Source organism: Peromyscus leucopus, chromosome 19 (genome assembly GCF_004664715.2).
Source record: "Peromyscus leucopus breed LL Stock chromosome 19, UCI_PerLeu_2.1, whole genome shotgun sequence".
Lineage (NCBI taxonomy): Eukaryota > Metazoa > Chordata > Mammalia > Rodentia > Cricetidae > Peromyscus > Peromyscus leucopus.
In genome coordinates, this window is record NC_051079.1 from 65377529 (window position 1) to 65390491 (window position 12963).

At 43.0% G+C, this 12963-nt stretch overlaps 1 protein-coding gene across 1 annotated transcript; it reads right to left on the reverse strand.

The window, feature by feature from the left end:
• Window positions 1-795: 795 nt before the first annotated feature.
• On the reverse strand, window positions 796-11446 carry Haus1 (HAUS augmin like complex subunit 1). The gene is made up of 9 exons (XM_028871980.2): window positions 11351-11446; window positions 10515-10689; window positions 8689-8824; window positions 6771-6905; window positions 5827-5950; window positions 5402-5467; window positions 4491-4562; window positions 2819-2866; window positions 796-988 (listed from the first exon to the last, which is right to left on the reverse strand). The coding sequence occupies exons 1-9, from the start codon at window positions 11378-11380 to the stop codon at window positions 938-940; spliced, it is 837 nt and encodes a 278-aa protein (XP_028727813.1). The 5' UTR covers window positions 11381-11446; the 3' UTR covers window positions 796-937.
• Between the last annotated feature and the right edge of the window lie 1517 nt (window positions 11447-12963).

The window sequence follows — 12963 nt, forward strand, 5'->3', positions numbered from 1 at the left end:
ATGAAAATGCCCTGCAACATTACATACAGGCCAATCTGATGATGGGATGACTCCAGCTTGTGTCAAATTGACAAAAACTGGCCCAGACATGCACACCACGCTGGGCTGTAGACTGAACAGTGTTTCATGTATGCCAGGCAAGCATTCCAACAACTGAGTTACACCCCAGTTCAGTATCTTTATTTTTAAATTTTTATATTGGTCTTTGATCCTTTGGATTATCCTAATATAAGGCATGAAATATGAATTTAGCATCAAATGCTATATAATTTCTCTTTCTGCCACTGGCTTAAAGGTCTAATTTTTTTCATAAACTAAACATATTAACATTTGGAGACAGGTCAGTAGGAGCTGCTCAGGAATGGAGGCAAAGCCCTAGAGAAGAAGCAAGTAGAGAAACTGGAACAGCAGAAGCTGTCCCCTAACCTAGTTGGTGAGAACTGTCATGATGGTTACCTAAGGGGAATACTGAAGGATTTCTTCCTTTCTTTCTTTCTTCCTTTCCTTTCTCTCTCTCTCCTTTCTTTCTTTCTTTCTTTTCTTTTCCTCCCTCTCCCTCTCCCTTTTCCTCCTCTCCCTCTCCCTCTCCCTCTCTCTGTAGATGCCAGGTGTCAGATCCCCTGGAACTGGACTTATGGATGGTTTTGAGCCACCATATAGGTGCTGAAAATCAAACCCAGGTCCTCTGCAAGAGCAACAAGTGCTCTAAACCACGTAGCCATCTCTCCAGCCCCTCCCTGATTTTTGAAAGATTCTTAACTGCCAGGTACACAGTAAATAACAGGTAACACAAAATGCTTTTTCATATGAAAACTGTATTTAGGCCAAAAAATTTAAATGCATGACCAAAAACTGTTATTTTATCGGGAAGGATATTATTATCTCCTCTAAGAATAGCCATTTACTTCTTGGGAAAAGGATGTCTACTTGGCTCTAGTCACAGCTCCATCATTTCTACTTTCTTGGTAAGTTCAGCTTCAATGGCATCCTGGAGAAAGGAAATAAATAAGCCATAGACGAAGACACGAAAGAAATGCTATCAACTTCTACTGATATTTAAAAAAGAGAAGTAGAAAAGGAAAGCATTACAACCAATTTTATCTTATTTATTTATTTTTGTGGTACTAGGAAACAAATTGAGAAACTTATGAATGCTACCAAGTCAAGCCCTCTACTACTGAACTACACTGCCATTCTTTCGTGTGTGTGTGTGTGTGTGTGTGTGTGTGTGTGTGTGTGTGTGCGCGCGTGCGCGCACACACATCTGTGCACACTGAGTATCTGAGGAACATACATATAGTCAAGTCTACTGCTAAGTTACATTGCCAGCCCTTGTATATGCATATATGCGTGCGCGCACGTGTGTGTGTGTGTGTGTGTGTGTGTGTATATGTGTGTGTGTGTGTGTGTGTGTTGTGCACGTGTGTGCGCATTGAGTGTCTGAGAAACGTGTGTATACTAGTCAAGTCTACTGCTAAGCTACATTGCCAGCCCTTGTGTGTGTATGTGTTAGTGTATGTGGTTTTGTTTGTGTGTAGTTTTAAGAGAGAGAGTCTGGCCATGTAGCTTTAGCTAATGTCAAACTTGAAGTCATCGTCCTGCCTTGGTCTTCTGAGTACCGAAATTTTTAAAAATACTATTAGGAATGTCAACTGTGCCTTTGGATATTCACTTGCTTTTATATCAACCCACCCTCACCCCTCCAAGCCCTGCCCCCAAGTTCTCGAACTCCTATTGATTCTAATAAACACCTGAAGGGACTATACCCTTAGAAAGCCATAGTGGCACATTGATGGGTGATATCATTCTGCATGCTGTGAAAATGTGTTGCTCTGATTGGTTGATAAATAAAGCTGTTTGGTGGGCAGTGGTGGCACAGACCTTTAATCCCAGCACTTGGGAGGCAGAGCCAGACAGATCTCTGTGAGTTCGAGACCAGCCTGGGCTAAAGAGTGAGTTCCAGAAAAGGTGCAAAGCTACACAGAGAAACCCTGTCTCAAAAACAACAACAAAAAACAAACAAAAAAAAAGCTGTTTGGCCAATGGTGAGGCAGAATAAGGTTAAGAGGGGCATTCTAACTGGAGAGATAAGAGAGAAGAAAAGAGAGCAGAGGAGACGCTGCTAGTCACTGCCAGGTGAAGCAAGATATAAAGATACTACTAAGCCACGAGCCACATAGCAAAGTATAGAAGTATAGAAATGGGTTAATTTAAGATGTAAGAGCTAGGTAGCGAGAAGCCTGCCATGGCCATAGTTTAAAAATGATATAAGCCTGTGTGTGCTCATTGGGTCCAAGCAGCTGCAGGACCGCAGGGCCACGGGAGCCAGGCAGGACCCGAGAAAACTTACAACTACGGCACATGGGTAGTTTAGGTCTGTGCCCCACAATGCTGCACACAGTCTCTCTTTCATTCTCATTGCTTTATCATTTTATTCTTTATCACTTCTCACCTGGCCTAAACAAACCAACTGCTCTCTGCAGTTTTCTTCTCCCCACTCTAGCCTGCCCCATATGCTGATTATAGAACTCTCTTCCCAAAGCACTTGCCTGATCAAAAAGCACAGCTCTGATTACTTTTTTTACTTTAAAAAATACATACATACATACAAGAACATAGCAACTGTCACCAGTCTCTTGCAGCTTCTAAGATCAAACTCTGTAAGGTCCTTTACAATTTCTATCTCAAACCCTATCTTGGGCTGTGTACTCCCAAGCAGCTGAACCTCATCCCTCGACACAACTTAGAAATCTTATTACCTCAATTTAATAACTGTTAATAAAATAATAATAAAAAGGGGGAAAATGGGATTACTTACTAATTCTCTCTTTGCCTCTTCAATTTTCACTTGAGCAAGAGATGGATTCTTAAAAAGAAAAACAAAACAAGGAAAGGTTTGATGAAAAGTTTGCACAGGCTCTTGTTTGGATGCTGTTGGTACTATCTGGGAAGCTCTGAACCTTCAGGAGGAAGAGGTCACTACAGGTGAGGTTTTGAAGTTATAGCCTTGTTTTAGCTTGGGTTTCTACTGCTGTGATGAAACACCATGACCAAATAGCAAGTTGGGGAGGAAAGAGTTTATTTGGCTTACATTTCCACATTGTTTTTTTTTTTTTTTTTTTTAAAGATTTATTTATTATGTATACAGAAGAGGGGTGCCAGATCTCATTACAGATGGTTGTGAGCCACCATGTGGTTGCTGGGAACTGAACTCAGGACCTCTGGAAGAGCAGTCTGTGCTCTTAACCTCTGAGCCATCTCTCCAACCCACATTTCCACATTGTTGTGCATCACTGAAGGAAGTCAGGACAGGAACTCAAACAGGGAAGGAACTTGGAGGCAGGAGCTGATGCAGAGGCCATGGAGGGGTGCTGTTTACTGGCTTGCTCCCCATGGCTTGCTCAGCCTGCATTCTTTCTTTCTTTTCTTTGGTTTTTTGAAACAGGGTTTCTCTGTTTAACAGTCCTGGCTGTCCTGGAACTTGCATTATACACCAGGCTGGCCTTGAATTCACAGAGATCCCCCTACCTCTCCCTCTGGAGTACTGGGATTAAAGTAATGTGCCACCACTGCCAGCTCAGCCTGAATTCTTATAGAACCCATGACCAACTGCCTAGGACAGCCCCATCCACAATAGGCTTGGTCTTCCTCATCAATCACTAATTAAGAAAATGCATTACAGCCACATCTTATACGGAGGCGTTTTCTCAGCTGAGGTCCTCTCCTTTCAGATGACTCTAGCTTGTGTCAAGTTGACTATTCAGTACAAGCCTGGTCTTGGTTTGTTCTCTGCTTCCAGGTCTGCCATGTTGTACTGACCTGTTCCACCTGCCTTTCCCACCACTATGGCTGAAACTATGAAAATATGAGCCAAGTGAGTCTTTGCTCCCTTACGTTGTTTCTGCGAAGTGTCATGGTCATAGTGATACAAACAAATACAGGAGGCAGTTCACTCAAGGAGGAAAGCCCCTTCACAGTACAACCCTTCAAGGGCAAGGGAAATTAGGGGGAGCAGCCGGCACACAAATAACCATTTGGGGAGGGAGTGTTAAAACAGGATCTTGACGGGAAAAATGGTTCCAACTCTGGTCTTCATGTGTACTGTGGCACCCACACCCAAAATAAATAAATAAATAAATACATAAATAAATAAATAAAACAAGACAGAACCCAAATTGGCCTTGAATTCAAGATCTTCAACCTCCTAAGTGCTGTGATTAGAGATGTGGACTACCATGCCAAGCGTACCACTCTTTATTTTTTGTTATTCTGATACAAATCTTTATTCTGTAGCCTAAGCTGTCTTACACCTCACAGTGTTCCTTCTGCCTCAGTCTTCCAAGCATTCAGATTACAAATGTGAGTCACAATTTCAGTTCTGCCACTGATTTTCAATCCCTGAAACACAAACCCACTACGCTCTGATCACTTAGTGTCTTTAGAGGAAAGTCAAAAAACGTGACTCTAAGAAAACCCATAATAACAATTACCGGCATTAAATCTAAATAGGACTCCAATTTCTTCTTCAGGGGTATCGTCTGCTGTTTTAGTTCTGTGAGTTTCTGGAAATGAAAAGAGTTTTACAGAACAGAAATATCCACAAAACTAAACAGTGTACATTTCTGATAAAATGCACTAAAGCATTACTATTTAGGTATTTATTCATTTGTGGTGCTAAGGACAGACCCTATGGCTTCCTAAAGGTTGGCAGGCAATCTACAACTGAGCTACACTGTCTAATCCACAGGTACTTTAAATAAGAAATCAAAGAACTTCAAGTAGAATATCTTATCTCTAATAGAAACAATACTTTTCTAAAATGTTTAAAATACATTGCATTCCTACTTACTCAGTATAGGACTATAGAGACTAGCAATATGGTTCAGGGATAAAGACACTTGCAGCCAAGCCTGGTGAATTAAGGTTTTTCTATTTTTGTTTTAATTGTATTTTATTTTATGGTATAAGGTTTTTGTTTGTTTTGTACCTTTTTTTATGTACCCTTGGAGGTCAGAATAAGGTACTGAATCCTCTGGAACTGGAGTCACAGATGGTTGTGAGCCACTGTGGGGATGCTGGGAGACAACCTAGGTTCTCAGCAAGAGCACAAGTGACCTAGCCATCCTCAGCTTTTACTTGGGTGCTGGGGATCCAAACTCACGTAAGCACTTTACCAACAACTGAGCCATCTCCCTCACCCTGGGACCTGCATTTCCTACTATACAACTGAGAACACAGTAGAGGGCCCTCAGCAGAGTAAAGGCCCTCAGCAGACACTACCCTTGGATCTTAGCCTTCAGAATCATGAGCAAAACAAACTTCTATTTTGACTGCTCATATATTATCCAGTCTGTGGTATTCTGTTACAGCAGCAAAGGACAGACTAAGACAGGAAGCTTACCTCTGAAAGTGCCACTAGTGACCGATGAGACAGAGACGCATCCATGCCTCTGGCTGAAAGTTGCTCCTACAATATGAGGAAAAAGAGTTCTGTTGAAAAATCAATTTGAAAGCAACCATCATGAAAATTTTTCAACATGCACTAAAGAATGCTACAGATCACAAATTAAAAAGCACACATGCACCTAAGCTAGTTTATGTTACTTGTGAATCCTTTTCACACTTAGATGTGTTGAGAAGACGGGTGTCAAGTGTAAGGGTTTGAATGCTCGACTGTGAACCTGGAGCTGCTGCGCAGTAGTTGCATACACTTGGGGGGTTACAGATCTTCCCTGTGGGCTTGTCATCTACCGAGAGGACTGATATGCTTTCTACCCTGAGGACAAAGGTCTAAAAGGCTAGCTAGATACAGTTCTTCATACACACCTCTGCAGCTTTGATTCCAAACCTGAACTCCGCTGCCTTTGCTTTCAGGAAGTCCATGTTCTGAAGACGACTGTCAACTTTGGCCCTTTCCACAGACAGATGCAGCTCTGCCTTCTTGAGATCTCTTCCAAAAGTAAAATTAAAGCGTTTTTTTCTTCTCAGTAAAGGGTTGTTTAAAAAACAAGAAAACCAACGCCCTCTTCAGGGATTTAACTCTGTCTTGGCCAATATAGATGAGCTATCCCACCAGCTATCCCACCACAAGCTGTACATCCCAGACTACAGTGCATTCTGTAGGGCATTTGCCCCGACATGCTGCCAATGTGGGACTTTTCTCAAGGAACATAAAAATATTGGCATTAACCTATCCTTAAATTATTCTTGGACAAACTAAACCTGCCATTCAAAAAAGTGGTTTAATACATATCCTAAGCCAATTTGAAATACAGGATCCCAAAGACCTCTCTCTATATGTGACATGACACAGTGTCCAACACATACATTTTCTTTATTTGTTGTGTACATTTGTATGTCACCAAATTCCTCTGCATTTATATAAATGCTATCCACCGGTTCTAATCTCTGAGGCAATAAAAATCTAAAGACTCATAGCATCAAAAGAGGGACATTAGAGTGACAGAAAAAAAGCATACCAAAATATGTGACTTGAAATTATGAGGTAGTTTGTGAGTTTAAACATTTGAAACTTATAAAACTACATATTTTTAATAAAGCAAAAATAAATATATGGGTAATAAATTGTATAAAGTAAAATGTGGAAATCTGCAGCTAAGCACCTCCTGAGCTGCTCAGGCAGCCTTGGACTTAGGCGGCTCCTGCCTCAGCCTTCCAGAAGCTGGAATTACAGCCCTGTGCCATCATGCCCGGCTTGACAAGATCCTACTAATGTCTTTATAATTCAAAATGTCAACATTTCAACTCACTCTCGTAGACATTTTTCTAACACTAATGTTGCAGTCAGATTTTTTCCAAGTTTTCCCAATTCAAGCTTGATTTCTTCACTTTTAGACTTGGTACGAAAAAGGTCAGAAGTCAAATCATTCACTGCAGGAATAAAACTGAAAGAGAAACTTGGTTACACGGACAAGCTGAGGAGAAGCACTGCCTAAAAATGTCTTCTCTATAGACTTTATGTAACCACACTGATCCGTCCACTTACACAATTGCCACATGCGGCTGCTGTTGCCTGAAATGCCCTTCAGCAGGCCAAACTCCCGTTTTCCCTACCAAACTCAGGAAGGCTGAGTGCGGTGGTGCACACCTGTGTTCCCAGGACTGGGAGGCAGAGGCAGACAGATCTCTGAGTTCAAGGACACCCTGGGCTACAGGATAAGCAGTGAGTTCCAGGCTAACCAAGGATACATAATGAGACCCTGTTTTAACAAAAATAAAAACAACACAAACAAACAAAACCCCCTCAGAAAAAAAACCTCAGGGAAGATTTACGCATCCTGAATTCATTACATTTTGTCTGTGCTTGCCAGGGATAGCATCTTTAGTCTTAGAGTGCAGCTGCTACATGATGGTAGACTCTCTCCATTGTCCTTCTCTCTCATTTGACCAAGAAACTGTCTTTGAAGGTGATGCCTATCTCCCTACTCATCTCTGCTTTCCTAGTATTACATCTATGCAACTGTACTTGGTATCAGAAGAACTGATTTGGTCTACACCACTGTGCCACGTAGTCTACATGTTCTTACACTTACAACACTCCTCTTCAAGAATTATATAAATCCCAAACCTTTACACTGGCAGTTATGCACAACATACTTATGTGTACTTTTCTGATCACAGTAAATTGCAGTAGTAGTCCTAGCTAACAATGACCACCAACAGCAGTCATATGGCCTTTGGAGTCAGATTTGCTGAGAATCTCATTCTTCAGTTTCCTCTGAGGATCCGTGGGAAAATTACATCATTATATAGGTGAAATGTCTATTTCAAACAATGAGGGTCCTTAGCAAGGTGGTGATGGTGCATGCCTTTAATCCCAGCACTCAGGAGGCAGGGGCAGGCAGATCTCTACAAGTTCGAGGCCAGCCTGGTCTACAGGGTAAGTTCCAGGACAGCCAAAGATACACAGTGAAACTGTGTCTCACAAAAAAAAAAAAAAAAGAAAAGAAAAGAAAAGAAAAGAAAAAAAGGGTTCTTAACTTATTCAATGTTGTATATGACCAAAATTTGCCATGCTCAACCAGATCATTTAACCTACTACTGTTCCTGTTTGTTTGGTGGTGGGAGGGTCCTCACATAGTACACACTGGCCTCAAACTCCCTCAGTAGCCGAGGATGACCTTGACTTTCTGATCTTCCTGCCTCTACCTCCTGGGTGCTGGACTTATTATAGGTATAATACACCCACATACCCAGTTTCCAGCCATTCTAATTTGCTTTCTGGTGTTGTGATAAAGATCAAGACCAAAAGCAACATAGAAAAGGGTTTATTTTAGCTCACAGATACAATACAACACTTAGGGAAGTCTCAGGGCAGGAACTCAAGCAAAAACAATGGAGGAACACTGCTTACTGGCTCCATCTCTCTGGCTTCTACTCAGCTAGCCTTCTTAAACAGCCCAGGGTCACCCACCCATGGTACTGCTGAGTTAACTAGAACTCAGCACACACACAGACATACACACACCACCACCAACAACAACAAAAAAAACCCACCCAACCAATCAACCAACCTACCAAACAAGCAAAACAACCACCTCAGCACTTTTGCATTTATTGCTAATTTTCTCTGCAGAATTACTGTGAAAACCAAAAAAAATCCTTATATCAAGGCCTTACAGCATATTCTGCTATGGGAACACGGACCAAAACCATTACAATAATTACCTTGCTAGTGAAGTATCCTTTGTTTCCAGGGCTACTGCACTGTCAACCAATGCATTCAGAAACCTGGAACCAGTGTTAGACAGATTGGCCGGGGAAAAATTCACACTCTCCATGAGAAAGTCTTGAAGATGCTTGGCTGAAATGATAAAAGCATTCATGGTTGTCTCAGATGTTTTGTCCTTTTTGTTTTTTAAACTTTTGTTGTAGTTTTGTTTGTTTAAGATTTATTCTGAGCCAGGCATGGTGGTGGAAGCCTTTAATCCCAGCACTCCAGAGGCAGGGGCACCCAGAATTAACCAAAACCAAAACAGAGCACCTCTGATTTTGAGGCTAACCTGGTCTACACAAAGAGTTCCAAGACAGCCAGGGCTACACAAAGAAAGCCTACCTCAATATATATATAATGTATAATATATTATACACACACACACACACACACACACACACACACACACACACATATATATATTTGTAATTATGTATGTGTGTGCTTGCACTTTGGGCACAGGTGCCCATGGAGGCCAGAGACATCGGAGTTGTGGAGCATCCAGTGAGGGTGTTGGGAACCAACTTGTTCAATCCCAGGACCCACACAGTGGAACACAGAATTGAGTCCTGTGAGTTGCCCTCTGACTTCCACATGCTCATGTGCCCATCCCTCAAAAGCAGTAAAGAGAATTTAAAAAAAAAAAACAGGGTCTCACAAAGGCCTTGAACTCACAGAGATCTGCCTGCTCCTGTCTCCTGAGTTCTAGGACTAAAGATGCATGCCACCATATCCATAAATGTATTAAGAAAATTAAGAAAGAACCCCGGAGTGGGAGGAGTTCCAAAGAAGGAATATCCCAGAAAGATATTAGTTATTCCCTTTGGCTTTGTACCCTGCTCTCTCTTCATTTTTGCATATATATATATATATATATATATATATATATATATATATATATATATATATATATATATATATATATATATAACCAACAAAAAAGAGGGGGGTGCCGGGTGGTGGTGGCGCACACCTTTAATCCCAGGACTTGGGAAGCAGAGCCAGGAGTATCTCTGTGAGTTCGAGGCCAGCCTGGGCTACAGAGTGAGTTCCAGGAAAAGGCACAAAGCTATACAGAGAAACCCTGTCTCCAAAAACCAAAAAAAAAAAAGGAGGGGGGCGTTGGGAATTTTTGAGACAGTCTTGCTATATGATCCAAGTTGACATTGCATTCATCACAGTTCTCCTGTCTCTGCCTTCTGAACGCTGGGATCACAAGCTTACACCATCATGCCTGGCTTACTAGGAACTTTTAAGCAATTCCCTAATACACAGCCCATGGTATTTGTCCGAGTCTCACACTTCATGGCTGCTACCTCTGGTGTCCTGCAAGCTATGTAAAGGGAAAAAACTACAAGTGTCTTTCTTGTTAGGCTAATAAGCTTTTTTTTTTTTTTTTTTTTTTTTTTGAGACAGGATCTCACTATGAAGCCCAGGGTGACCTTGAACTCACAGATATCCTCCTGCCTCTGACTCGAAAATAATGGGATTAAAGGCATTCCTCCACCAATCCCTCACCCCAGCAAATTTAATTCTCTTTTAGGATTCACCGTTTTAATAGCAGAGTATCAATAAAACATACTATAGTGAAATTTCTAATTTGGAAGTTACTATAATAGAGCAGAAGCCAATTTGTCTTAAAAAATGATAATGGCCAGGTGGTAGTGGCGCACGCCTTCAATCTAATGATAATAATCAATTCTGGTAGTCTATCCTAATCTTGGGCACTTTAGTGTTGTAAAATTTAGTTACCTCTTTCGAAATTCTAGACTTAACTCACCTTCTGATTCATATTCACTTGCTTTCTGTCTTAAGTCCTCTATTACCAGGGAGATGTCCCTGTCCCGGACCCTGTTGCGTTCTGAAAGGTGATATAAAATTTCTGTCGTCCGTGGGTTCACCTCATACTGTGGAATGGGATGGTCTCCAAATATTTTTTTCAACCACGCAGCAACCTAACCATTAAAAGGTAAGCCTTGTTATAATGCCACGACAGAATCTGACAAGGAAGTGCTCCGCTGCAAACTAAACGTTTCCTGTGACTCTCCTGGGGTCCTACTTCACATCCTGACTTGTCAACAAGGGAGTGGGCAAGTGAAAAGTCGGAATTACCAAAGAACATCAATCACTCTTTCCCAGCGCTGCAAACGCTGGCAAAAACAAAACGAACAAGAACAAAACCCCGCGTTGCCTCCCCGGGAAGATGTTAATAAGCGAATATGAACGCATGACGGATGATCCGTGCACGGTCTGAAAAGCCGGTGGCCCCCAACACACCCTCAACCCCCGCAGTGCCAGGCGGCCCCCGGAGTGGGGCTGCGGCTCAGGTGTTTAAGTTCTAGACTGAAGCGGCAGAGGTTGGGCTGCACCGGGCGGGGTGGTGTTCGGAATCCCACTCCAGCCTGCAGCCAGGGGCTCGAAACAGCGGCTGGGTGGGTCGCCGGGAAAGGGAGGGCACGGCCTCCTCCGGGGCCTCCGGGCCCACAAGGGGCCTCCGGGGTCGCGACGGCACCGTGGGGGTCGGGACAAAACCAGCGGTGGCGGCGAGCGCGGAGCCCCGGCCGATGAGCGGCCCCAGAAGGGTTAGCAGGTTCCCGACCCAGCTCCGGACGTCACCTGCGAGTCTCTCTCCTCCGGCGCCGCCATGGCCACCGCTCCCGCCACCTCACTCTCAAAACCTCGCGGGGAACGCCCCCAGGCTCCACCCCCTCACCGTTGGGTCCGCCCCCTCGACCCCGGGAATTCTGGGAGTTGTGGTTTTTATTGAGTCCAAGGCCCAGGAACCCCGGGACTAGGCTGACCAAAGGCTTCAGCAGGCTTTGTAGCATCCGTGACTCTGAGCCTGCTGTGTTATAATCGTAAAAATGAGAAAAGCTGCTAGAAACAAGTTTTTTTTTTCTTATATTTATTCACTTGAATCAAGTTGTCATTAAAAATACCTGTCACAGCCGGGCGGTGGTGACGCATGCCTTTAATCCCAGCACTTGGGAGGCAGAGCCAGGCGGATCTCTGTGAGTTCGAGGCCAGCCTGGTCTCCAAAGCGAGTTCCAGGAAAGGCGCAAAGCTACACAGAGAAACCCTGTCTCGAAAAACCAAAAAAAAAAAACCTGTCACTTCCAGTTTTTTAGTCAAGAGATACTGTTGCTGATTGCATAAACCTAATAAATAATTTTTTGGACACGGTGGCACATTCCTGTAATCCCAGCACTAGGAAAGCTGAGGCAGAAGGATTGCCAATAGTTCAAGGCCAGCCTCCATTCCATAGTGATATTGTAAGTTCCATGTCAGCCTGAGCTATGGTGTGAGACTGTCTCAAACAAACAAACATACTCCAAAGCCTCTCAGGGGTTCAGGTCCATAACTGGGAGTTAATAGAGTGCTTGCCTGAAATGCAGGAAGGGCTGAGTTGGATCCCCAGCAGATCATATACTGTATGTGGTAGTACACACTTGTAATTCTAGCATTTGGGAAGGGAGGGGGTGATCAGAAGTTTAAAGCCATCGTCAACTACATAGAAAGTTCATGGCCAAACCCAGTTATATGAAACCTGTCTTAGTTAGGGTTTTTTTTTGTTTGTTTGTTTGTTTGTTTTTTGTTTTGTTTTGCTGTGAAGAGACACTATGACCACCACAAATATTATAAAGAAAACATTTAACTGGGGTGGCTCGCTTACAGTTTCAGAGGTTCAGTCCATCATCATGATGGGGAGCATGGTGATGTGCAGGCAGACGTGGTGCTGGACCTGAGAGTGCTACCTCTTGAAAGCCACAGGAAGTCAACTGACAGTCACACTGAGGGAAGCTTGAGCAAAAGAGACCTCAAAGTCCACCCCTACAGTGACACACTTCCTCCAACAAGGCCACACCTCCTAATAGTGCCACTCCCTTTGGGGGCCATTTTCTTCCAAACCACCACAAAACCCTGTCTCAAAATATCAAAACAAAATTAACTTTTTACTTACTCTGGCATAGGAGCTGCAGTAATCTTAACGTCAGTTTCTGCTATCAAGGATCTAAATGTCCTTAAGATTGATTTATTTAAATTTTTATTACATTTCAAAATTTGTTTGGGGGGCACAAGTGAGGGGGGGGGTCAAAGCACAACTTTCAGGAGTAAATAGATCCTTCTGTACACTGTGAAGTTGTGTTGCTCTCATTGTTAATAAAAAGCTGATTGGCCGATGGCCAGGCAGGAATTTGGGGGGCAGAGAGATTGCTGGGGAGAAGAGC